Source organism: Pelophylax lessonae (assembly GCF_965119305.1).
Source record: "Pelophylax lessonae genome assembly, chromosome: 2".
NCBI lineage: Eukaryota > Metazoa > Chordata > Amphibia > Anura > Ranidae > Pelophylax > Pelophylax lessonae.
Window position 1 is genome coordinate 394,815,018 of NC_138769.1, and position 27,450 is coordinate 394,842,467.

The 27,450-nt window shown below is 42.9% G+C and overlaps 1 protein-coding gene across 1 annotated transcript in view; it reads right to left on the reverse strand.

Moving 5' to 3' along the window:
• Positions 1-23,007: 23,007 nt before the first annotated feature.
• Positions 23,008-27,450, reverse strand: part of TLCD3A (TLC domain containing 3A) — a 92,500-nt gene continuing 88,057 nt past the window's right edge. The window contains exon 5 of the mRNA XM_082248390.1: positions 23,008-23,707. Within this exon, the coding sequence (XP_082104516.1) occupies positions 23,438-23,707 (270 nt within the window). The 3' untranslated portion in view covers positions 23,008-23,437. The remainder of the gene's footprint in view (positions 23,708-27,450) is intronic.

Genomic DNA, 27,450 nt, shown 5'->3' on the forward strand with positions numbered 1-27,450 from the left:
TTCCAATAAATACTTTATTGGATAAAAGTGAGGACTTACAGTACAGTAAGGGTATGCGAGTAAACCGCAATAGCAGTAATTCTGATGCTTCCGGTCACGGCCATAGACCGGAAGTGATGTCACCGGACGCGTTGCGTCACTTCACGTGACTTTCTCAGGGTAAGTTGCAGCGTCTTCAAACTTTGGGATAGATTTGTGGACTTTTTTTGTTTTGTTTTTACTAGTAATGTCAGCGATCAGCAATTTTTAGCAGGGCTGTGACATTGTGGCGGACAAATCTGACACTAAGTGACACTTTTTGGGGACCAGTGACACCAATACAGTGATCAGTGCTAAAAAAAAATGCATTGTTACTGTATAAATGACACTGGCAAGGAAGGGGTTAACACTAGCGGTGATCAAGGGGTAAAGTGTACCCCTAGAGAATGCTTTCTGTGTGGGGGGATTGATGTACTAGAGCAGGGGTCTTCAAACTATGGCCCTCCAGTTGTTCAGGAACTACAATTCCCATCATGCCTAGTTATGTCTGTGAATGTCAGAGTCTTACAATGCCTCATGTGGAATGTGTAGTTCCGCAACAGCTGGAGGGCCGTAGTTTGAGGATCCCTGCGCTAGAGGAAAAGGAAGATCTGTGTTTCAACTTAGCTGAAACACAAGATCTCTCTCTGCTCCTGTGACAGAACAGCCGTCTGCCTTGTTTACATAGGCAGATGACCGTTCTGTCTTTCCCCTGCACGATGGCGGGTTACCAGCCCGCTGATTGGCTCTCGCTGTGTCTGATCACAGCGGGAGCGGCGCACACGCGCGCCCCCGAGAGCCCCTGCACAAAACCACGTACCTATATGTGATTTTGCTCAGCCGGAGTATATATGCGGTGGGCAGTCCAGAAGTGATTAAAGTGCTGGGTATCTTATTCTACCAGTGCCAGTATGATCCAACAAGTGCCTTTGTGCTCCCCTCCTTAATTGCCCTCACAAACTAGCGATGGGTTAAACGCTTGTGTTTCAAAATTATTACTCCAGTGGCAAAGAATGATCTTTTCTTTGCCACTGGAGGATTAAAATTGAAACCCAGGTGATTAACCCATTGCTAGTCGGTGAGTAAGGGCACATAAGGAGGGGAGCACAATGGCACTTGTTGGATCATACTGGCACTGTAAGAACAAGATAACCAGCACTTTAAATGACTTCTAGTTCATGCCCATTTTTTGCATTGATTGCACTTTATTTTTCAATCTTCTACAAGTATTTTGTATTGTGATTTAAATCATTTTGGTCTTGCACAAATAATGTATAGAGAAACATATTAATCTTCATGGTTAGACCGCGCTGGGTACATATGTTATAACATTTGCTTTACCTTATTTAGCATATGCACATTACACAATAAAACTCATGAATTGGTTTATACTCCTAATGCAAGCAAAGCATGCAATCAAACCCATGTCTGATTTTAAATACTACATTATAACATCCAGTTGAATAAATGTCAGTTACATAAGAGCAATACAATAGTGTGTTCTAATTACAGACAGGTTTCCCCTTAAGGATACCTGTACGAGGAAGTATGCCATTGCTGACCTCCCTTATGAAAATATTAGTTTCCTGATCCAAAGACTTCAGTACATTTTTGAATCCACTGACATGGAACAAGTAAGCTCTGACTTATGTTTTGCATACTTTTTCTGAATGAGTGTTTTCAAATATTGCAGCCACAGACAGCCAGTCAGCTAGAATAAAGAAGCTAAGCATAGGTTAAACCCATATTTCTGACTTTGGAAGACTCCTTAGTTTCAACATTTTACTTAATTTTGCTTGTTATGCTTCCCACGAATAAGTGTCCTCTGGCTAATGATTTGAATACTATGAATGACTTTGTTATGAATACCATGCACTGTTTATTTCAATTTGTTTGACTAAATAAAATATTGATACTTGTGAATGTCATTACTCACATTAACATTTATTTTATTTACAGGATTTCATTTAAAGTGGACCTGTGCCTTCTTTCACGAAATAGTATGTTAACAGCAGACAACTCTGCATGCTGATATGAAATCTTACATTCATTAGTTAAACATATTTTACTTCCAATTACTGTGTTATACTTTCTGGTTGAGCAAGGCGATGGTGGATGTAACCAGGGCCTAAAAGATGCATCACCAGTGCCTTCCCCCTTAAGATGGATCGGGGTAAGTGTAAGGGGGGCTGCATGCAGAAGTTTTTTTTTTTTTTTTTTTTTTTTTTACCCTAATGCAGGGCATGCATTAAGGTTTAACCACTTAAGCCCCGCAAAATTTTACCCCTTTCCTGACCAGGGGGTTTTTTTTGCGATTTTTTTTTTTTTTTTTACTGCGTGACTTCAACGGACAATTGCGCGGTCGTGCGGTGCTGTACCTAAACAAATTTCACGTTCTTTTTTTTCCCCACAAATAGAGCTTTCTTTTGGTGGTATTTGATCACCTGTGCGATTTTTTTTTTTTTTTTTTTTTTTTTTTTTTTTTTTTTGATCATGCGCTATAAACAAAAAAAAGAGCGTAAATTTTGCAAAAATAACAATATTTCTCACTTTTTTTTATATGAAATTCCCCCCCAAAAAAATGTAAAAATCAAAATTTTTTAACATTTTCAGCCAATTTGTTTTATGCTACATATGTTTGGTAAAAAAAATTGCAAAAAGCGTATTTTGATTGGTTTGTGCAAAAGTTATCGCGTTTACTAACTAAGGGAAAGATTTTTGTCATTTTTGGGTTTTTTTTTTTTTAACGAGTAATGGCGTTGATCTGCGATTTTTTTTTTTTTTTTTTTTTTGCGGTACTGCAACATTGTGGCGGACAGATCGGACCCTTGACTGACATTTTTGACACTTTTGGGGGTACCAGTGACATTACTACAGTAATTAGTGCTATACATATGCACTGTTACTGTAAAAATGACACTGGCAGGGAAGGGGTTAACTGTATTGGACAGGGGGTGGTTAATTGTGTCCTAGGGGCGTGTTTCTAACTGTAGTGGGACAGGTCTCCTATTGTAAAAACAGAGATCAATGGTTCTACATAGTAGAACCGTCTGATCTCCATTTTTACACAGGGGAGAATGACAGGTGGCTTGTTTACATAAGCCGCTCGCCTTTCTCCCGCTCTACCGACGATCGTAGTGTGACCGGCGGACATCGGGTCCGCCGGTCACACGCCCGGACTCCTCTGTGAACGAGCCCGCTATTGGCTCAAAACCCGGTGACAGGCTAGCGACGTAGATCTACGTCACTCTGCCTAGCCGGGGCTGACTGCCGCAGTAAATATACTTTGCGCAGTCGGCAACCGGTTAAAAAAAAAAAAAAACGGTTTATACAACCACTTTGAGTATACATGTTATGAAGCTATATAGGGGATTATTGAGGTGAAAAAAATCGAAATTGTGCAAACAGAATCGCAGGATGCCTATTGCCCAAAAAAAAAAGTAACTTCATTTGCGCAACAGTTGCCCTGCGATTCTGTTTCAATAATTTTACAGCTATCTGTCAAGCGACAATTGCAGCAAAATCACGCCGCGTTTGGGGTGCCATTGGAAGTGACCGGAATTGCACAGGCTTCCTGTGATTTGCCGTGATGCAGAATCCTGGCGATTCTGCCCGCGATCGTAACATGAATTTGCTTTTGTATGAGTTAAACATTCAGGCTTTATGCACACTGCTGTTTTTTTTTTTACTCTTAGAAGCTGTTATTAGCATTTTGTCTCTGCTCCTAGAAGCTAAATAGTGTTATCCTGTGTGCCCATGCACACTACTTTTAGGCTATTAGTGTTTTTTTAGCTTCAGCATCTAGGAGCAGAAAAAAATAAAACATTTTTAAGAGTTTTTTTTGGAGTATTTTTCCAGCAGGAAAAACGCTAAACACTTCTAAATGCTACTAACAGTGTTTACTGTGTACACCAGTTGTGACTTAAGTGGTGCAAATTGGTCCAATTGCAACTTCAATGCAATTTCTGATGATTTCAATGTACTACGACTTGTCCAATCAAAAAGTACAGTGTTTGACATAATTTCTAGCATAATTTGCCGGCATTTAAAAAATGAGAAGAAAAAAAAAAAAAAAAAAAAAACTATGTGGCCCCCCCACTCCCATCCCGGCCCTTCGGATCTGGTAAGGGTTTTATGGGAACCCCATACAAAATTAAAAAAATAAAATAAAAAAGGACATGAGGTCCCATCCAAAATCTATACCAAACCCTTAGGTCTGGTATGGTTTTTAAGGGGAACCCTGTAACGGACGCGGGCATCAGATCCCTGCCCTCCTCACTAACTTGTGAAAAAGGACTTGCCAATCTCACACAGCGCTGTCATTTATGTAACAATGCCACTCTCTCATATTTACTTTGCACAAAGACTTTTCGCCCCGGTTCACACTTATGCGATGCGGGAAGGCTGTGAATTTGCAGCCTGTTCCCGCATCGCAAACGCACCCCCGGCAGTTCACACTGCCATATGCGATACGCTGGGGGTGTCAATGTAATCTTAACGACACCCCCAGTTTGATCGCATATCGCAGTGCGATCTTGCAGTTCGCACAGGATCGGATCGCACAAGTGTGAACCGTTGTGCGGTCCGATCCTGATGCGGCTGCAAAAAAGGATCCTGTGCGTCTTTGCTGCGGGTGCGGTGCGAATTTAGCCATACAAAGTGTATGGCTAAACTCGCACCGCACAGCCGCTCGCATGTAATGAAGGAGCAGTGCGCTCCGACATTACATGCGATAGCCGCATCAGTGTGAACCGGCACTTCAGCTCGCAGGACCACAATCCAGGTGCCAGCAACCTGGGAGCGATTGTCACTGGGTTAATTAACCCTTAACCTGCCACCACTGGCTTTTACTGAAGAGTCAGAACTTCAAAAAATTTAGCATTATGATTTGAAAATAGAGGTCTGTACACACACTGTCACTACAGACAGGTATATTCAGAGATATATACTACAGTAGCACTCTTCAAGAGACAGATTCTTTTTAGCTTGCATTAAAAGCTTGGGGGCAAGGTTAAGTCCCCATTCTCACTAGTGTGACTTGATTGCCTGACAAGTCGCGGTGGGTCGCCTGCCATTGATTAGCACAGGACCCGTTCTAATAGGAGCGACACAAGTCACTCCGACTTAGAAAAAGGGTCCTGTACTACTTGGGGGCGACCTGGAGGCGACTTGCATTGACTTCAATGATATGAAGTCCGTGCATGTAGCGTCGCCCCTGTCTGAATACTTTTCAAAATAAGGTTTTAATACGAAAAAGGTCAACTTAGTGCAAATAAAATATTTACAGAAAAAATATAAGGTGTTTCAAAGAAATAAAGACATAATACAGCAAAAGAGAAATAAAACCGAATTGAAAAGGAGAATACGTGCAGGGTCCTGGCTGTTATCAAAGTTCAATCGACGAGCCGGGTATTATCAGTTCTCAAACCTGACAGAGGTTCCTGATTTGATGGTACATCAGAACTGTCAACTGTCTTGGCATCTCCTTTTTCTCTGGGTACAAAGGGTGTTGACAGAGGCCCTCTGACTAATTAGGCATCTGAGGAGTGTCCATGGGTTCTCCTGGGTTTATGACAGTATCATGGCCCTGCCTTACACAGCAATCTAGGAACATTAAGCAGGGTTTTAAACAGATATGGCATAGCAAAGAATACAACACCAAGTTACAAGGGCTCACAATACAAATGTCTTGCAGTCCCAGGTAGCTGGGCTGGGTTGGCTTGGTGAAGGGGGATTCAGGCAGGATGATCAGCAGAGTGAGGTGAGGGGCTTGCAGAGTCCTTCCAGAAAGGGGGAAATAGTTTGCTCATAGGAGAGGCAGAGATTGGGGGAGACTGAGCTGCAGATTTGGGTCCAACATGCAGAAAGCAGGCAGAGGACAGAACCCAGCTTGGGGTCTCCACAGGCACCAAGCAGCACAAGGCACATAAAGAAAGAGAGCAGCTTTCTGCTAACCCTTACACAGGGTGCAATCCTGCTGCCATAATGTCAGTCTTTGCCCCAGCCACATAAGGAACTCCAGTGGACACAGCCACAGCATGGGATGAAGAGTGTGTTGTTCCTGCTGGGAATCCAAATGGGCTTAAGGTGTTACTAAACCACAACAGTAAACTCAGTCTGTATATTCAGTAAAGCATGCTTGTTATACTCACGGTGGATCCTAAGGGGTTAATCCTCCGCATTGTGTTAAAAGGCTTTTTGATCCTGTCTTCTCTGATCCTCCCCTTCTTCCACAGTCCCCAATCTACCACCTGATATAACAGAGCACTTGGGGCACTCTGCACATGCTCAGTTTGGTGTGTATTGCTAGAGAGATTTTTTTATTTTTTGTCTTTGGGAGGGTGCATGTGAATAGCACAGGGCCAATCAGCACTGTCCAGACAGAGGGTCAGGGGTCCTGCAACCTCATAGAACAGAGAATAAAAACTCATCCTACAACCATTTAAGGACCAGAAGGTTTTACCCCCTTAATGACCAGGCCATTGGCAGTGCGTTATTTTACGTACGACGCTGTACCCTAATAAAATTGATGTACTTTTTTTTCCCCACAAATAGACCTTTGATGGTATTTGATCACCTCTGCGGTTTTTATATTTTGCGCCATAAACAAAAAAAGAGCGACAATTCTGAAAAAAAAAAAATATATTTTTTCCTTTCTGCTATAAAACATATCCAATAAAAAAATGTAAAAATCTAATTTTTTCATCAGTTTAGGCCAATATGTATTCTGCCACATATCTTTGGTAAAAATAAATCCCAATAAGTGTATTTTGGTTGGTTTGTGCAAAACCTATCGTGTCTACAAACCAGGGGAAAGATTTATGTAATTTTTATTTTTTTTACTATTAATGGCGGCGATCATCGATTTTTAGCAGGACTGTGACATTGTGGACAGATCAAACACCTAACTGACACTTTTTAGGGGACCAGTGACATTACTAGAGTAATCAGTGCGAAAAATATTCACTGTTACTGTAATAATGACACTGGCAGGGAAGAAGTTAACACCAGGGGCGATCAAAGGGTTAAGTTTGCGCATAGAGAGTGCTTTCTAACTGTCTGGGGGATGGACTCAATAGATGAACTTCAAGATCTGTGTTCCTCAATAGTAGGAACACAGGATCCCTGTGTTCATCTGTGACAGAATGGTGGTCTGCCTGGTTTACGCCGTTCTGTCTCTATGAGGACCGCGCGCCCCCACTGTCTATTACACGAAATTACGCACAGGTGCATTATTTTGCGTAATAGAGCCAACCTGTTGCAGTAAAACTGCGGTTAACCAAACACTGATAGAAGTCATAAGACTGCTATATACTGCTGATGAAAAACGGTATTTAGAAGTTTGTATTTACTGAAATGATTGAATTTCCATGTTCTTTGTAATGTGGGACCCCAGATATAATGAATGCAGGGTGCTGGGTATAGGAACACTTTAGCCTGGCGCCCTGCATGCAAGTAGTGTGGGGTGGCAGTAGCCTTGTGTAAGGCACTGAGGAGGGATTGGTGGCTCTGCCAGGCATATTTTCCTATATGTAAGAGATGTAGGATAAAATACTTGCAGGGACCTTCTGTATACCTCTTAGGCATAACCTAATAAATGCACTTATAGTTGCATGAGAATGACACTCAGAAATAGGAAAGAGCATTTTATTAGGTATTGCACACAATTGTGCTGGAGCTTCATAAACATATACACAAAGGTAATGCCCCCCACAACTTTACTTGGGTATAAAAATGGCAACAAATCTACAAAGTACAATGAGTGTATCTCCTAAGCATCACACTGCACATATATGCACATTATTAGGAAATGTATCCATCCATAATATCAAACACACATGTAAATATTTCTTAGTTACTAGCCCTATAACAGGCTTCATAACCTCACAGTGACTGACTGAATTAAATGGTGCTAAAGGCATAAAAATTCCAGAGGATTTCACCACTCACCCGCCTTCCTCCCTGGGTGCACACCACACGGAATGGCAAGTTCACCAGCCTCAACAGGAGAAGAAACTCAGCAACACAACAATCCTTGTTCATGACATTTTATGGTGACAGCTGATCCTGCACCAATCTGGCTCCCCCCGCTAATGCATTTCACATCAGTGCAGTGCAATACTGTACATGCTACCACTGCGCACAGGAACAGCTGTTGGTAAAGTGTTTTCCATTTATTATGAATGGCACCCCAATTTACCCTTCAATGCTGCATGCATGCACACTGCAGCTAAAAAAAAAAACTGCTTTTACAGGCATTTAAACTTTTATTTCTCTGCCTAAACGCTTGAAGAAGCTTGTGCTTTTTTGTACGTTTCTTATTGAACTTTTTTGAGCATAAGCATTTTTTTTACAAACCCTTTCCTCGGCTCATTTTTCCTTTTTTTTTTTTTTTTTTTTTTGAACGCTTTTACGTTTTTTTTTGCGCTTTTTCATACTTTTATTGCGCGTTTTTGGACACTTAGGCATCTTTTCTGCTCCAAGCTGCTCTCATAAACTTGAGTTTGGTTGGGGTTTTTTTCTGCCTGTAGAAGCATATACCTGAAAAAGCCAAAGTGTGCATGAACACATTGGCTAACATGAAGGGGAGTTTCCAGGCAGAAAAACTGAGAGTTCACAAGCCTGTAGGAGCCGCTGCTTTGAGATGCAGTGTACATGAGCCCTTAGTGCCTGTTCACACATATGTGATGCAGTAAGCCTGCGAATCCACTAGTGGTTCCCGCATGGCACTCGACTCGCAGGCAGTTCACACTGCCATATTCTAAACGCTGGGGGGAGTTAATACAAAGTTACCGACACCCCCAGATCAGTTCGCACATCGTAGTGTGAACTGTCAGTTCAGACAGGAATTGTGAACACCCATGCGATCTGATTCTGGCGCGGACCAAAAAAAGGGTCCTGTGCGACTTTGGTCCAAATGCGATGCAAATTCAGCCATACAATCTGTATGGCTGAATTTGCAACACACAGACATTGCACGTTATTTGCAGAGCAGTGTGCTGCAAGTCACATGCAATGTCTGACACCGCATCAGTGTCAACCGGCACTTATAGTTCTCCGATTGTATAGAAAATATTGTCTAACATTAAAAATATTGTCTAACGTAGTCTTATCAACTTTTTTTTTTACCACGGAGGAACCTTTCAAAAAACATTCAGGGCTCGCTGAATCCCTGAAATAATTTTAAAATCTGCAGGTCATAGTTTGTTAAATAATAAAGAGAGATGACACTGTTCAGGTAAATCAAAATCCACAATCCAGGGCAGGTGCTGAACCTCGGCTCGGCACCAAGAGAAGCTTTCTAGAAGAAAATGGTCGCACACCACCACAGAATCCAATGAAGAGAAGTTCCTTTATTCACATAGCACGTAGAAGCAAGTAGCAGTCGTGTGAAACGCGTCTACTGTCCTACCCTGCTGTACCTTGTACCGGTACGACTTATGTGAATAAAGGAACTTCTCTTCATTGGATTCTGTGGTGGTGTGCGACCATTTTCTTCTCAAATCATAGTATGTTAACACAATCTGTAAGGTGTGAATATAATAACCGATAAAAGAATAAATAATACAATTTAACTTTTTAATGAGAATTTTGGGTTTGTTTGTTTTTTAGGGAGTTTTTTTTTTTTTTTTTTGCTGCAACTTGATTAAATTCAGTGCGAAAAACAGGTCTGCATTTGTGTGTAGTGGAAAAATATTCAAGCGCATTGGTGCTGTCAAATATATCAGCACTATAGGAACATAGGCAATAAGTAAAATCTCAGACGCTGCCTATTTTTTCTATTGTGATGATGACAAGAAACATGACAGTTATCACAGTTATAGCAAAAACAATGATGGGAATACTGGTCACTTGCTGTACTGTAACCCCCCATAGAGAAATTCCCAAATTACCATGATGTTTAGAAGTTACAGGTAGGGGTGTACAAAGGACATATAACGCAGCTCACAGCGTGATGTCCATGCTAATATCCGATACAAGAAATGTGTCTCCAGTTATATGAACTCTGAAGACCAAGTCATGAATGAAAAATAAACATGACACAATATGTTGCACAGCTGATTGCTTTCCTTTGGAGGACAGTGCAAACAACAGTGCATGTATAATCTGCCTCTCATGTGCTCTGGTAGACCTACCACTTGGAAAGGTCTCTGTTCCTGTTTCCAAGCACAGTCAGCCCTGTGGACATATTTTCAGACTTTAGAATGAGTGCGCTCAGAACTTTGTCTACACCATTCCTGCTACTCCTTTCCTCCTAAACACATTACATCTCCTCTCTGACCCACTATGCCACCTCCAGCAGTGGAACCCCGATTAAGAAAACCTGGTCTAACATTTTACATTTTCCTCCAAAAAAACAAAATGATAATAAAGTATTGATTTATGTCATTTCCATGTAAAAATTTACAAGAAAATAAAAATAGTTTTGTTATAGGGGCTGGCTCCAATATTGTAAATGCTGGTTTCCCCCCCCCCCCCCCCAACAGTGCTCCTGGCTCCACAAACCCCCCCCCCCCCCGCTGAATGAATGCCCCTATAGCAGTGAAAAGTCAGAATGCAGCGTTAAACGTGAAACACATGATATGTCCAAAGTCCATAAAAGAGGATGGTAACCCATCACCAACATCGGTGTGAATGTTGGCGCACAACACCACAGTGTCCAACAGAGGCTGCTTCCCAGACCTCCATAAATAGGGAGAATGTAGGAAGATGGTCAGCTGTATTCAACATAAGGGATCATCAAACTCCTCTCCATTCCGCCATACAGATACCACTGCTGTGTTAGAAGATAGCGCCTAAGCACTCATGTAGGGAAAGGCCACCATCAAAAACAATAAAGCAGCATATAGTGAAGTTCCGTTGATAAGATGTAGGAGTTTATTGAAATCGTACTTACAAGAATAAATGATACATGGGCGTTCAATAATAAATATAAAGTTGCCACGGCTCAGTAGCGTACCGGTGTAATAGCGTTCCACCTCCCACCCCTATAGCAGTGATGGTGAACCTTGGCACCTCAGATGTTTTGGAACTGCATTTCCTATGATGCTCATGCAGTGTAGTTGAGCATCATGGGAAATGTAGTTCCAAAACATCTGGGGGTGCCAAGGTTAGCCATCACTGCGGGCCTATAGTAAGCTGCTTGCTATTGGGGCACTTGTGCTTGCTCGTTCCCGAGCACCACACTGTGTCCATTGATACACAGAGCACGTCTCGGCCCCTCCACCTGCTCCCTTCTCAATTTCTGTGATTGACAGCAGCAGCAGCCAATAGTTCCCACTGCTGTGTCTGAGCCAATGAGAAGGGAGAGAGTCTCTGTTCTTGTGCACATTGTTGGATCGAAATCGGGCTCAGGTAAATATTTAGGGGGGCTGGAGTTGGGAGCTGCATGCAGAACGTCTTTTTACCTTATTGCAGAGAATGCATTAAAGGAGATGTACAGCTAAAGCTCGTTTTGGCTCTACCTCTCCTGTGGATCACAGGAGTGCAGTTTGTTCTGCACTCCTGTGACCAGTTTTCAGCAGACAGCAGGCTGAAGCCCGCTGTCGGCTGATGTCACAGAGCGGATGAGTTCCAGCGAGTGCGGGGGGGAGGGCAGGGAGCCGGTGACTGACAGTCACTAGCTCTCAGCTCATGAAGCTCTGAGAACCAAGTAATCAGCGGTTCTCAGTCATAAAGCTGCCGAGGGACAGATACAGCATTGGACTGATGCTGCATCCACCTAGCTAAGTATGATTCTTAAGAAAAAAAAATGTTTTGCTTTTAGAACCACGTTAATTTCTAAACAATGATATTGCTTTGTCTGTGTTATATATACAGTAAATCCTTAGGTTGCAAGCAACTTGGTCTGTGAATGTTTTACAAGATGAGCAACATTTTTTTATAAATTTTAACTTGATAAACGAGAGAAGTCTTGCAATACAAGTAATGTCATGTCACAATTGAGTATAAAAGAGAAGAGAAATCCCATGTTAGTCAATGAGAGATGTCTTAATTAGCACTACTGAAGTCGCTCCAACTTAAGAAAAAATTCCTGTACTACTTCAAGGCCACTTCTATACGACTTGTGCCCATAGACTTTAAGGAAGGTTTGTGAAAAAAAAACGCTTATGCTCAAAAAAAGCTCAAAGGAGCTCAAAGAAGCTTAACAGAAACGTGCACAAGAGCACAAAAAGCACAAGCTTCTTCAAGCTAAAATAAAAGCTCAAATGCCTGTAAAAGCCGCAGGGTGCATGAGCCCTAAGTCGGATCCTCATCCTAATTGATGTGATTTGGATCTGACATTACAGGAAGATTTCCCAGGCATTCCCTGAAGTTGTCTTGAAGTCACATTTCTATAATCTTTTTATATGGACTTATATGAATACTTATGAATAAATGGTTGTGGAACAAATCATCTGAGTTTCCATTATTTCCTTTGGGGAAATTGGCTTTGATATACGAGTGCTTTGGATTACAAGCATCTTTCCGGAAGGAATTATGCTCGCAATCCAAGGTCCTACTGTATTTATAACGATTCTGTATATCAATATTCATACCCATATGCCACTGTGTATAAAAATTTATTGTCGGAACCCTGCTCTCCTCTATGGGAGATCAGATGATAATGGACAGCCTGTCCGGTTTAATCCGATCCTATCCAATCCGATCCTCCAGGCGGATAGAAAATAGGGTTTCCATCCCTCTGGATTTCACGGACAGGATCGGATCGGATAGGTAGTGGGTGTCAAGCGGACATGTCACCGCTGACATCGGCCGCTCCATAGGGGTGAATGGAGCATCCTATCAAGTCCGCCTGACAGGCGGACCGGATGGGAAAGCCTGTGTGAAGGGGCCTAAATGGTTAGAAGCAAGGACTTTTTGGTGAAAATTTGAACTCCTTTTCTGGTGCCTAAACATTACTGACAAAATCTCCTTGATAAGCAGAGCTGTGGGACTAGAAGGTATACACTTGTATACAAGTGACCCACTTCAATATACTGTCTTCTGAAAAAGTAAGTACACCCCATGGCACAATTGTTCATTTTTTTCGACATACTGGGCTCCATTCATTAAACAGACTGCATGCAGTATTTAGGTGATCTGACACATGTTTCACAAATATCTCATGTAATGCTAAAAATGTCTATGCACTATCTCTTAATGCAGTATTTACCTCAAAAATGCTCAGTAAATACCCATAAAACAATGGTAAAGTCAATTTACTAAAGTAAATAAAAAAATGCATGAGGTAAAGAAGTAGTGGTCCAGGCATGCGATAGTATGGAATCTGTTTAATTTTAGCTGGTTGTCTTTAACAACAAGTAGAGTAAATAGCTGGTCGTTAAGAAGCGGGCGGCCACCGCGTCCTTAACAACCATGACTCATCTGATATCGGCAGGGTTCCCAGCTGACAGCAGAATGTAAACAAAAGAAGTGCCAGCATTAAACATTTTTTTGAAAATAACGTGGGGATTTGGTATGGATTTTGGGGGGACCGCGCGCCATTTCTGGCGCCAGCTGTTTACTGGTTGTTAGGAATGCTGGCTACTGCTAGAGTTAAAATGCTGCTAGCTTTCATTACTATAATACCACATCACAAAGTAGCTCATGCTGTATTTTAGTAGCGGTTTTTGGGGAATTGCAAAAACATTTTTGAAAAACGCTAATAGGTAGATACCTCTTTGTGAAAGGAGCCCAGTGTATTTCAACGATCCTGATTTAAATAGTGTCTACAGATAGATGTGATATGCTTGAACAAACGACACATGAAACAGACATTGTGTATTCATATTTATGATCAACATTACAGTAACTGCTTTCTGACTGCCCTAAAGGAACTTTTACTGGTACAGGATTGCAGCTGTGTGCAGGATCATGTACAGTATATATACATGATCCTGCACTTCCACCTGCAGGGGGCACGTGTGTGCCGCCGTTGGGCCGCTCCTGTTGTGATAATTTACAGCAGAAGCTGATCTGTGGGTGCCGAGCACTCGATCATCAGTAAACTACACAGAACGGGGATCTGCCTATGTAAACAAGGCAGATCGCCATTCTGACAGGGTGGGGAAGGGATGGATTTTCTGTTTCTGCAAAGCAGGGACTAGAATCCATTACTTCCCCTAGTAAAAGCAGTACTCATAGTAAACACAAACACTGGCTAGGCACATAGTTAACCCTTTGATCGCCCTAGATGCTTAACCCCTTCCCAACCAGTGTCATTAGTACAGCGACAGTGCATTTTTTAGCCCGATTATGTGCCGCAATATCACAGTCCTGCTATAAGTCGCTGATTGCTGCCATTACTAGTATAAAAAAAAAAAAAATTCCATAAATATATCCCATAGTTTGTAGACGCTATAATGTTTCCATAAATCAATTGATATATGCTTATTGGGGGGGGGGGTTTACACAAGATACATATAACAGAATACATATTGGCCTAAATTTATGAAAAGATTTTATTTTTTTATTTTTTTTATTGAATATGTTTTATAGCAGAAAGTAAAAAATATTGTTTTTTTTTTCCAAAGTTATCTGTAATTTTAGTGTTTTTAGCGCAAAAAAATAAAAACCGCAATGGTGATCATATACAACCAAAAGAAAGCTCTATTTGTGGGGGAAAAACTGATATACATTTTATTTGGGTACAGTGTCGCACGACCGTGCAATTGTTAGTTAAAATAACGCAGTGCTGTATCACAAAAAAAATGGCCTGGTCATGAAGGGGTGTAAATGTTCTGGAGGCCAAGTGGTTAATGAAAATGCAGATTTGTTGTACAAAATTGGAAAGTATACCCCTACATTTACCACCACTTCAAATCCAGATTATGTCCCAGTGATTAAAACCTCTTTAAAGCCTCGTACACACAATGAGATAATCGGACGAACGATTGACTATTTTATTTGGCATGCTAGTCTCCATATTGAAAATGAAGACGTTACTAAAGTTACAAACAGAATAAAAATTCAGAAGTGATGTATTGTATTGTATTTTTGGACAAAAACTGTACTAATTAAAAGAAAATCAAAGGATCTGGTATTGAGTAAAATGTTTGTGCTTGTCCCATCAGATATTTCCGCACGATCTGTGGTGATCACCTCCCCAAAGCTGTGTACCAACGATCAGATTATCGTACGATCGATTCCAAAGCTGTATTTTTCTGATCGTGTGTACGGGCCTTTAGGATTATGAAAGTGGACCCTATCTTATTTAAACCTCAAAAATCTAGGTGCGTGTACTTTCATCGCACCAAAATATTTAAAGCTCTCTAAGGCCCTCAAAAAAAAGTTGTGGATGCCTGAGTCTGGTGAGGGATTTAATAAGATCGGGAAGTGATTTGAAATCAATCATTCCCCTGTAAGGAGATCATTTATAAGCTTCGTAGATTTCAAACAACTGCTGGTTTGGCCAAGACTGGCTGGCCCTGCAAATTCAGCCCAAAAGCTGACAATTTGATGTGAATAGAGGTTTCCAAGAAGCCTAAAATATCATTACGGGCTGATCAGGTAGTCCTTGCAACCACTGGGATCAAAGTGCATGCAACTACACCCAGAAAACGACTGCAGAAATTCAAACTGTATGAGAATTGTGGTAGGAAAAAAGCCTTTCCTGTCCAAAAAGAACATTAGAGAAAGATTACATTTGCTAATAAACACATAAATTATAGACTTCTGGAACAATTTACTGAGAACTGATCAATCAAAGATAGAACTGTTTGGTCACAGTAACAGTAGACATGTTAGCCACAAACCGAAGAGTACTTCAGGAGACGTATCCCATAACAACCGCTTGGTGGTGGAAATGTTATAATTTGGAGTTATATTGCTCTAAAAGGGCCGGAGCAGCTCACAATTATCAAGTCAAAGATATACACCCATAAACCATAACATTATGATCACTGACAGAAAAGTGAATACAATTGCTTATTTCATTGCTATGGTATCTGAAAGTGGATGTGATATATTAGGCAACCACTGAACGTGTTTTCCCTGAAGTTGGTGTGTTTAAAGCAGTAAAAAATGGGCAAGCGGAAGGATTTGAACGACTTTGACATCGTCCAAATTGTAATGGTTATACGACTGGGTCACAGCATTTCCAAAACTGCAACTCTTGTGGGAGGTTCCTGGTCTGCAGTGATCAGGGCCTACCAAAAGTGGTCCAAGGAAGGAAAACAGGCAAACCAATGGCAGGGTCATAGGCGGACAAGACTCACTAAAACACGTGGGGAGCAAAGGCTGGCCTGTGTAGTCCGATCTGATAGAAGAGATACTGTAGCTCAAATTACTGAAAAAGTTCATGCTGGTTCGGATGAAAAAGTGTCAGAACACACAATATATCACAGTTTATTGCATATGGGACAGCGTAGCTGCAGAACGGTCAAGGTGCTCGTGCTGACCCGTGTCCACAGCTAAAAGCACCTCCAGTTGGCATGTGAGCATCAAGACTAGACCATAGGAGCAAATCTAGAAGGTGTCCTGGTCTGATGAATTCAAGAATGGTTTGAGGTGTTGGCTTGGCTTTCAAATTCTCCAGATCTCAATCGAATCAAGCATTTGTGAGGTGTGCTAAAAAAAAAAAAAGCTGATCCATGCAGGCCCTACCTCGAAACTCACTGAAAACTGAGTGTGTAGAGCTGCCAACACTACTCTGCAAAATCCCCAACTGGATTGGGGACTTGGAAAGAAGGAGGAAATAGAGAACAGCAGGATCAACCAGGTTTTTTGAAAAATACAGAAAACGAATCTCATAGTGACTGACTTGAGTATGGACAGCATGTAATACATCATTTATTGATATTTTTTATGATGTGGGTTTAGTAACACTTTAAACAGGACAATACCATTTTTATACTTTCTTTTCTACAATACACAATTACATATTTTTGTTGAATAAATGATTGAAAAGGCAAATTTCTCTAGCGCTCATTGACAGACGTAGTCCTCGGTGATACAGCACCTTCGGGTTATGTTGCCTCCACAGGAGCAGGACTAGACAGGAAATGAAAAAGCTCTGGCCACACCCTAGGGGCAGTCCCAGAGGGTATATCCTCTCTCTCTCTGCCTCAGCAAATCAGTTATTTTCTGTCTAGTTAGGAGTAAGGACCTAGATACCTTGCTGGGATCTTAGGTCCTAGCAAGATTTTTTTCTTAAAAGATTTTTTAGACAGTTTGAACTGGGCGACGGGCTGGATGTTGAGATCCGGTGGTCACCCCAGTTCAGCCTACGAGCGCGTGCAGGCCATAGCTCCGCGCTGGGTCGGCCGCGACAAAGTCCCATTAAAGGACTGACCCCGCGAGTTAAAACGTCTCGCTGAAACGCCAAAGACCATGAGTCACGGCGTCCATATCGGTCGACAGCCCTCCCGCCCCGGTGGAGAGGGGTACTGTCAGGAGTTGGTGCCCGCCTGGTTCCGGTATGGTGAGTAGTATGTTCCCCCTTTTCCCCTGACGGGTCTTGTGGTGAACGCGGGCCCCTCTCTGTATGGTAAGATAGAGTCCCCCTCTATCCTATAAATGACACAGATCCTCCTACTTTGAGTGTGATTTTATGTGCAAAAAGCCAGGAGGCTTGGTTTGGGAGCTAACAATCTAATTGTATACATGTTAAAAAGATTGTAATCAGTGGCATTCTGGGCTTACGGTGATAAGAATAAGCTACCTACCAGTCAGAAGCCACGGACATGTAGACTGCCTTCCTAATCAGATCTCCAGCTATTAGCAGGCCTCCCGAATGGCCATGCGGTCCGCCAGGGCCGGTACCGCCAACCACGCCAAATCCCCATGCAGAGAGAGTGTTGTGTGCCCTGCAGCACACCGCTATTCAGTACAGGCCGCCGCCATTTTTTTGCTGGATCGCACGAGCCGCCATTTTGGCGTAGCCTCGTGTCTCCAGCATGGGGGCGGCCATGTTTGAGGTGATCCAAACACCTCGTGGAGCTAGGGGAGGCGCCGGAAGGCGTGCAGAGGGGCGGAGCCGCCTCCTTTCTTCCCGGGCAGCCAGCCAAAAGACTTCCTGTTTGTCAAGACAGCGCTGTAACCTGTTGCAGTTAGACTCTGAGCATCAAGTGGTGAGCCTGGGGGGTCTATCTCTCTCTCTCTCGATCAATAGGGATCCCTAGCAGGTAACACTAAGGGGCTTTTTGTGGCGCTGGGGGTCTGGAAAAAAAAAAAAAAAAAAGTTTTTTATTTTTGAATTATATTATCCAGGAAGTGACTGGAATTATCATGGACCCTGCCACACATATTCCCCCACCTGTTTCCCTCGAGGGGGCCACGGGACCCGCCGGTGCACAGAGTGTAGAGTCATTTACAGCAATCTTGGAGTCTATGGTGGCTCGGGTGGAGGCGGCCTGTCAGGGACGGGGGTCAAGGAAGCGACCCCCGCCTACCCCTATACTATCTGACACCTCTGACTCAGATTCAGAGATGGTCACTGCAGTTGCAGGTTCCTCTGCAAGGGCTGTTGTCTCAGGTAAAGCCCCCTCAGACAGTGAGGAGGACGTTTCTTCTCCCGCTATAATTCAGGAAGAAGCATTGGTGGACGCACTAGTTGTGGCAGTGCAGGAAACCTTAAAACTTGAGGCTTTACCGGCAGAGGCAACTGAAACAGAGATTCCTTTTGGTACTAATAAGCCCATCAAAACGGTGAAGGTTTTTCCTGTACCCAAGTGTTTCGGTAATCAGATTAAAGGAGAATGGGAGCATTCTAAACGTACCTTTACTATTTCTAAGCGTATTGCTAGACGCTATCCGTTTGAGGAATCCATCATTAAGAAATGGACGGTACCACCAGTGGTGGATCCACCTATTTCCAGGCTGAATAAAGCCACGGTTATCCCAGTAGAGGACACTTCGTCCTTTAAGGATCCGGTGGATCGAAAGATGGAAGCAGAGTCCCGCACCATCTTCTCTCTGATAGGGTCAGCATTTAGACCAGTAATTGTTATTGGTCTAGTTTCCCAGACACTTACGGAATGGGCGAGAATGGTACGCCAAGACCTTAGGGGAAAAGATATTCCCCAGGAGACATCTGATTTGATGGAACAGATTATACAAGGGCTACAGTTTATCTGTGACGCAGCCTTGGACACTACTCCCTTATTAGGGCATGCATCTATGTCATCGGTCATCCTCAGACGTGTGCTGTGGTTAAAATGCTGGTCAGCTGACCTAGGTTCCAAAAAGACCTTGACAAATCTCCCTTTTCAGGGGAATCGTCTATTTGGGGCCAACCTAGATGAAATCATTAAGGATGCCACTGGGGGCAAGAGCACTTTTTTGCCACAGGCTGCTAAAGCTAAGGGACCTCGCAACAAGCGAGGACCTTTCTTTACCGCCCATAAAGGGCGCCCGGCTGGTACAAGCGGGAAAGGCAAGACTCCTCCAGGAGGGTTCAAGAAGGGCTGGTCGGACAAGCAGAGGACCAACCCAGCCAAACCCGAAGCAAAGGAGTACACAGCCTGAAGGTGCGCCCCCACCCGGTTTCAGGGTGGGGGGACGTTTTCACCGGTATTCAGGACATTAGATCGAGCATCAACCACTACTACCGGTGCGATTCTTCCCTTCCAACATTTAAGTACTACAGGAAGCGGTAGTTACCGTTCCCTGAATAGATCTTTTCCTTTACCTTTTCCTAAGATTAGTCCCTATACCTCACAGGAATCGGATCTGGTTGACCAGACAGGCCAAGTAGCCTCTAGTCGGGTGACTTCGGTCCCTGAGGTTCAACCAGAAAAGATCACCCTTCCTGATAACAATCAGGTATCTGATAAATGTGTGGGAACAGAAAACGACCAGACTTTCTCGGATGGTCGGGGCCAGATAGCTCTAGGGACGCATGGTTCAGATCCAGTCAGCACCAGTGGTCCTAGAAATTCTAGGCTGGCCTCCTCAAGCCGGCCTGGCCGACTTGGAAATGCTAGTCGCAGACGTTCCGTGGGAACTTCGTCTCAGGGAGTGTCTGTGGTCTCAAGGACCAATTTACCATCATGCTTTACAGTCGCTGGTTTTAATGGCCTGGCCATTGAGACCCAAGTACTGAAGGACAGAGGTTTGTCAGCTTCAGTCATTCCTACCCTTATTAAAGCAAGGAAAGCGACTTCCAGCAAGGTCTATTATCACACATGGAAGACTTATATTGCGTGGTGTGAATCTTTAGGATTTCCTCCACGTACCTATTCGGTGACTCGAATATTGGCCTTTTTGCAACAAGGGGTTGAGCAGAAGCTAGCCTTGAGCACCATCAAGGGTCAAGTTTCAGCATTAGCAATCTTCTTTCAGAAGCCTTTAGCTACCAAGTCCTTGGTGCGGAATTTCATCCAGGGGGTGCGGCACCTGGCTCCACCAGTCCGCGCGCCCTTACCGCCCTGGGATCTTAATTTGGTTTTGTCGGTTCTACAGAAACCTCCCTTTGAAAACATCAGGGAGATTCCCTTGCTTACTTTATCCCAGAAGGTGGCCTTCTTGGTGGCTATTACTTCTGCTCGCAGGGTGTCAGAACTGGCTGCATTATCATGCCAGTCCCCATACCTAGTGATTCATAGGGATAAGGTAGTACTTCATCCTAAGCCATCTTTTCTTCCTAAGGTGGTTTCAGATTTTCATCTGAATGAAGATATTGTACTACCTTCCTTGTGTCCTCAGCCCAAGCATCATCGGGAACATGCGTTGCATTCCTTAGATGTGGTTCAGGCGATCAGGGTATACCTGAAAGCTACGGAATCATTCCGTAAGACGGATTCACTTTTTGTGATCACGGATGGCCCCAGAAAGGGTTTGCCTGCATCTGCCGCGACCATTGCTAAATGGATTAGACAAACGGTGGTACAGGCTTATTCTATTAAGGGTCAGAGTCCTCCGTTCCCTGTTAGGGCGCACTCCACTCGAGCGCTCAGTACTTCCTGGGCCTTTCGCCATCAGGCGTCAGTGGTCCAGGTATGTAAGGCGGCCACCTGGTCGTCGGTACATACCTTTAAAAAGTTCTATAAAATTGATGTGACGGCATCGGCGGATGCCTCATTTGGCCGCAAGGTTTTGCAGGCCCCAATTTGAGAAGACCGGTGGTCTACCTCGAGGGTTTTTTCTGTTTGAGAAAAAAAAAAAAAAAAAAAATTTTTCTCTTTTTTGTTGAGTCTCATCATTAAGGATGAGCATTGTAAACTTCTAGTTGGCACCGGTTGGGCCTTCTAGATTGGGATTTGATTTTCATTTTCCCACCCCTCATTTGTGATACTGCTCTGGGACGTCCCGAAGGTGCTGTATCACCGAGGACTACGTCTGTCAATGAGCGCTAGAGAAAAATGGATTTTTGTAAGATCTTACCGTAAAATCCTTTTCTCTTAGCTCATTGACAGACGTAGTCCCCGCCCCTCTGTTTTTTTTAGTGGGGTTGGGTTAAAATCTCTAAAGACTGCTTTTTCACATAACTGATTTGCTGAGGCAGAGAGAGAGAGGATATACCCTCTGGGACTGCCCCTAGGGTGTGGCCAGAGCTTTTTAATTTCCTGTCTAGTCCTGCTCCTGTGGAGGCAACATAACCCGAAGGTGCTGTATCACCGAGGACTACGTCTGTCAATGAGCTAAGAGAAAAGGATTTTACGGTAAGATCTTACAAAAATCCATTTTTCTCTCTTGTTCTTATTGTTCTTTATCTGTAGGAACATTTTTGAATTTGAATCAAGATCTAATGTTTGCCTGTTCCCATACAGTATATTATCAAAAGTATTTGGACACCGGCTTTTACACACACATGACCTTTAATGGCATCCCAGTATTAGTCCGTAGGGTTCAATATTAAGTTAGCCCACCCTTTGCAGCTATAACAGCGGCAACTCTTCTAGGAAGGCTGTCCACAAGGTTTAGGAGTGTGTCTATGAGAATGTTTGACCATTCTTCCAGAAGCGCATTTGTGAGGTCAGGCACTGATGTTGGACGAGAAGGTCTGACTCGCAGTGTCCGCTCTAATTTATCCCAAAGGTGTTCTATCGGGTTGAGGTCGGGTCCCAATACTTTTGGTATTATAGTGTATGTTGAAGGAGTAAAACATTTTTGTGGGGCATACTTAGCTTTTAACTTGACAGTAGGCCCTGTGTATTGCAAGGAACGGTATATACCATTTATTTTGTTCTGTGAAGTATTATTCTTTTTTTCTGTCCCATACACATTCTTCCAGACTTCTAACAGTGCAATAAGCACCGGTAATTGGTTTAGCAATTAACTATTCAGAAACGGGAATACTGAGTGACAGAATAGAAGATGGGGTCCTCCTATATACTGTCCACTGTGAAAATAGAGTATTAGAGGTATACACAAATACATTCTTCAGTGTTACAATCTTCTTGCTATAATGAATTAATTGTTATTAGTCTCCCAGGCTTATAAAATATTATGTTAAAGTGGAACTTTAGTCAGCAAATGAAGTCCTGCTAGATCACTCCAGGCTGGCCCCTTTTGCAGTTATAGCTATGTAAAAAATTAAAAATAAGTGCCCATACTGTTTAAAATCCAGTAATGCACTGTGTCACTTTGCTCTGCACATGCTCAGTTGCTCTCCATTTTAAGGCACTGCTGAGTTTGTAGGGGCCGATTTGCTGATAGCCCTAAAGGAGAATTAAACCCTCCTATACTTTACAGCCAAGGAATCTGCTTCTGTTTGATCTGCAACTACCATGGTTCTGCACATGTGATTGGTTATGACACCAGACATTTGATGGTTTCACAGTTTGGTTGAGGAGACAAGCAAATGTGACAGTTAGCAATCCCAGCATTCCAGAATGTAACTGTTTTTTGAAACTGTTAAATTAATGGGTTTATATTCACTTTATGATTTACTGCTGTTCAGTGGCTCTGGGCTTCAGAAAATGGCAGCCTCCAGCAGAAATAAACAGGAACAATGCTGGAGGGAATTTACAGCACACACTCATTTTGGTAGCATAATCATGAATGTGGAATGTATGTTCCTTGCTAAAGAACCTATATTTTTTATCATATGTTGTTATTGGTAAAGTTCCGCTTTAATTGAACATAACTAACATTGCTAATAACAGTTCAAATAATGCAGTTTTCTAATAAAATACGTCTTTAATTTACTTAAAAATCTGTTACTCTGTCACTGTAATAACGAAAGCTAAACCTCAAACACTTGGCAAATTAGCTATAAAAAATATAGTGCAATACTGATGTAGAAATTCCCATTGTGACTTACAAAACTTCCTTTTTTTTTTTTAGATCTGACAAAGTAGTGTTTGCATTAGCTTATAAGTTTGTAACAAATTTCCATGATTGTTTCTACACATATCAAGTAGTCTGCATGGCCTCACAGGGCTAGTATGACACAGTTAGTTGCAGTACCGTCAGTCCCTATCCCTTACAAGGGACCACACTTGTCACATAAAAAAGACTGCTACGTGACATAACTTTGTCATACAGGTGGCTGTTATCTGTCTTTGCTGGAGCTAGAACTGCTATAAAGTCTTAAGGCTTTCCTGCAAATCAGCCAAAACCAGTATATCTGTGGAGCTATAAGGGTGGCATTTATAATGTTGCAGTGCAGGGGAATGTTGAAAGGAACTTTATACAGTGGAATCCCATACTGCTTTCCGTAGGCATTGTACATAAAAGGAAAGAGCAGGATGCGGCAGATGAAAAACGTTAAGAGCACAAATGCGCCGTTTAATTTATGCAAGAAGGTGTTCTGCAAATTCATCTGTAAAAGAAAAGGAAAAGAAATTAGTGTCTTTCAATACATTCCAATATCTACCAGTTCTAAAGTCAAAAAGAAACCACATAACAAAGTGAATCTGTCAATAGAATAAAAATTAAAAAACCTTACCTGTAAAGAAAAAAGGGTTAATACCCCCTGTGTTCACCACCCATCTTAGCTTTACTGAATAGCTACATTGTCTTACGACACTGTGGAGGAGATTAAGGCCCGTTTCACACAGGCGATCCAATCCGCCTGTCAGTTTTTCAGGCGGACCGGATCGGATGCTCCATGCATCCCTATAGGGCAGCGGGTGTCAGTGGAGACACCTGCTGCACTCCAATCCAATCCTGTTTTCCATCCGTCTGGAGGATCAAATGAGAACGGACAGGTGGTCTGTTCTCATCTGATCTCCCCATAGAGGAAAGCGGGGATCTGACAGCTCTGTCTCTGCACACAGAGCGGAGATGGAGCTGCCATCCGCCTGCTCAGCGGGGATTGGCAGATCGATCCCCCGCTGAGCAGAACGGACTCCGTCGGGCAGTGCACCTGTGTAAAAGGGGCCTTACTAAAACTTGTGCACACAAAATCTGGGGCAGTTGTGCATGGTAGCCAATCAGCTTCTAACTTCAGCTTTTTAAATTAAGCTTTGACAAAAAAAAACCTGGAAGCTGATTGGTTTCTATGCAGTGCTACACCACATTTTGCACTCTCCAGCTTTAGTAACTAACCCCCTGGGTTGTATAGTGATGTGGAATTCATTGGGTAATAACACAGTGTGCATCGAGGGGATTAGGCAGCCGAAAGTGTGATGGATGCAAAAAATTCTTCAGCAAGCTAAGTTCTTCAAGATAGCTAACACTGAGGTTGCCAGCAGCAAGACATGTACAGTAAACCCCCGCTCCATCGCGGTTCAGTTTTTGCGGTCCCGGTATATTGCGTTTTTTTTTGTAATGTTATTTTACTATATAAATCATTAAAAATGAAATATTTTTGTGTTTTCCATTGCTCTTGCTATGTCTCTCAGTATCTTTTATGTGTTTAAATGAGTTTCTATTGTTTTAAAAGTGTGTTTAAAGACCTTAAAATGCTTTTACACGTACAGTGACAGTAAAAAAAACATGCTTACAATGCATTTTAATAGGGTTTTTCTATTTCGCGGATTTTCACTTTTCGCGGCTGGGTCCGGAACGTAACCCCCGCAATGGAGGGGGGTTTACTGTATTCATTTTTCCTCTACAAGGAATTTTTTTTTTTTTTCTATCTAGTGAGTCCCTTAGAATAAATCATGGAATACTGTAACAATAAATCATGGGATACTGTAACACACACATGTCAAACACAAGGCCCGCGGGCCGAATCTGGCCCTCCAGGCCTTGTCAAGTGGCCCTCGCACCCTATTTTTCAGTTGGAACATGGTGGAACGCCATTCCACCACCTCCAGCTCTGGCCCTCCGCTCCCTGCTGTCAGTTTCAAGCACAGCGGCCCCCCGGAAGTGACTTATTCCTGCACACACTCATGGCAGGGACAGATCTCGAGAATCTGAGTGAAAAAGAAACCTTTTTGCAAGGCGAGGCAGAGCCGCATAAGCAAGTAGGTACTAGAGCCGGGCCTGGTAGGAGAGAGAAATGCGAGAAAGCTTTGGGGGGGTGGGTTGCATGTTGTGCATTACGCACCCCTAAACCTTGCACTCTGTACATAATTCACTCCCGAACTCTGCACTCTGTATGTAGCGCACCCCAGATCCAACTGGCCCTTTGAGGTCAATCATACTGCTTATGCGGCCCTTTGATGAAATTGAGTTTGACACCCCTGCTGTAACATATACACATAATCTGTGTATCCTGTAACAAAGCCTGAGAATCATCAGGATAACCCAACCTTCCTCAACTTTTTTACTAAATAATTTTCAGGGCTTGGGGGACCCTTGCTAAAAAAGTGGTAAAAATGCCCCCTTACATTGGGAGTAAGTGAAAAGAAAGGCCCCCTTACAGTGGTGGTCAGAATGCCACAGACAGCTAAAAAGTTCATTGGTGTCAAACAGCTGGCAGGGCTAAGTGGTATTAGCCCTGGAACTATGTGGGCACCTTCAGATGGAAGGTCAGTCAGCTAGCAACCTCTTGAAAATCCCTGGTTAAGAATGGCTGGGATAACCTGTTTGGTTAATATAAAGCTGGCCATAGACAGTTCGAATCTCAGCTGGTTGAACTATGTATGGGCAGGCTGAATGTACCCAAGTTGATCCATTGGTCACCTTGGGTACAATCAGCTTGCCAGATTTTACATGTGGTTATTGCTAGCTGCTGTTATAGCAGGAGGGATTCCTGCGACCCATTGATGTAGGAAAGAAATTCACTCCAGCTTTTGCCAGCCTAAGACTCTCTGCTCTAAAACATGGCATGTGTGAACAATGAACATGATGACAATAGGAGAGCAATGACCTTCTGCTTCGTTGTCCAGTCGGAGATTGAGGGCAGGGTGGCGACCACGCTGCACTGATTAACTAGAGTAGAGGAAAGTAAAGACACCAATTTGGCTGTGCTGTATACTGTACATCTCAGGACTGGCCAAACAAAATTACAAATCCTTTGGCAGCTAAAAGAGCTGCCAAGTATACACTTTCATTTGTTTACTTAGCTATTTGATTGGGGATCAGCTCTAAGCCAATAAAACAATATAACTCTCCCTTGGGTCAACATGACTAGATCTTTCTTGTTCAATGGTTTTATTAGGGATTTCCAAAAGACATGTAGAAAAAATCCAACAATATATATCCTAAGACTATTACACATTTCAATTACGCCACCAACAGCGACGGCATTGTGGTTTTTACAATTGCAGATGTTGTAATTAAGCTTTACATTCTTACAAAAGGATTTTTTAAATAAGGTAATATTGAAGATAGAACAAGGGTTGAAGATTAAATCTAACATCTGTCGATGGATTATTTGCCAGCATTACTTTCTAGAACTATTGTACCATTAAACACTTTAGCCCCAAAAGATTTTGCTGCTCAATGACCAGGCCACTTTTTCAACTTGGCACTGCGCGGATCTTCTCACACTTTCCCCGATGATCGGGGAAAAGAGGCGGTGATCACCGCCTCTCCTCTTCCTGCCCGACTCCCGCTGTATCTTAACACAGCGGAGCGAGCCTACGGTGGCGCCCGCGCACCGCTGAGACAGCTAGGAGTCCAGCGATGTAGGTCTACGTCGCTGGATACAGGGCTGCCACTGTGCCGCAGTAGCAGCACAGTGAGCAGTCTTAAAGTGGTTAAGGGTAAGAAAAAAATGTGAACAAGTGAAGGGAAAGAAGGAGATAATATGCAAAGAACAAAAATAAGTAATGGGAAGAAGATGCGCATTGCGCAAAATGCATAGAAAGTGAGCTGCTACGCCACATCTGGTTTCCTTATCGCATCACATCTTGACTTTGGAACGCACGCTGGCTCCGGGGACATAATCGGCGGTGTTGTAATACCATAACAGTTGAGCTTGATGTGTTGGTGCCATTCAGGCACCCATAGAATGTGAGTAGCATTTTTAAACTTTGTCTGCATTGTTTTTATAATAAACATATTACAATATGATCTTCCTCTGGATCGTATTTGCTCTTTGAGTGAATGAGATATTAGAGAGACCTTCAAGCTGGAAGATATTGGGATCCTTATGGAGAAGAACTGAGAGGAAAAATTGGCCACAGGGAAAACCCCTTAAGACGTGCAGGCTACTTTGTCAGCCAAATT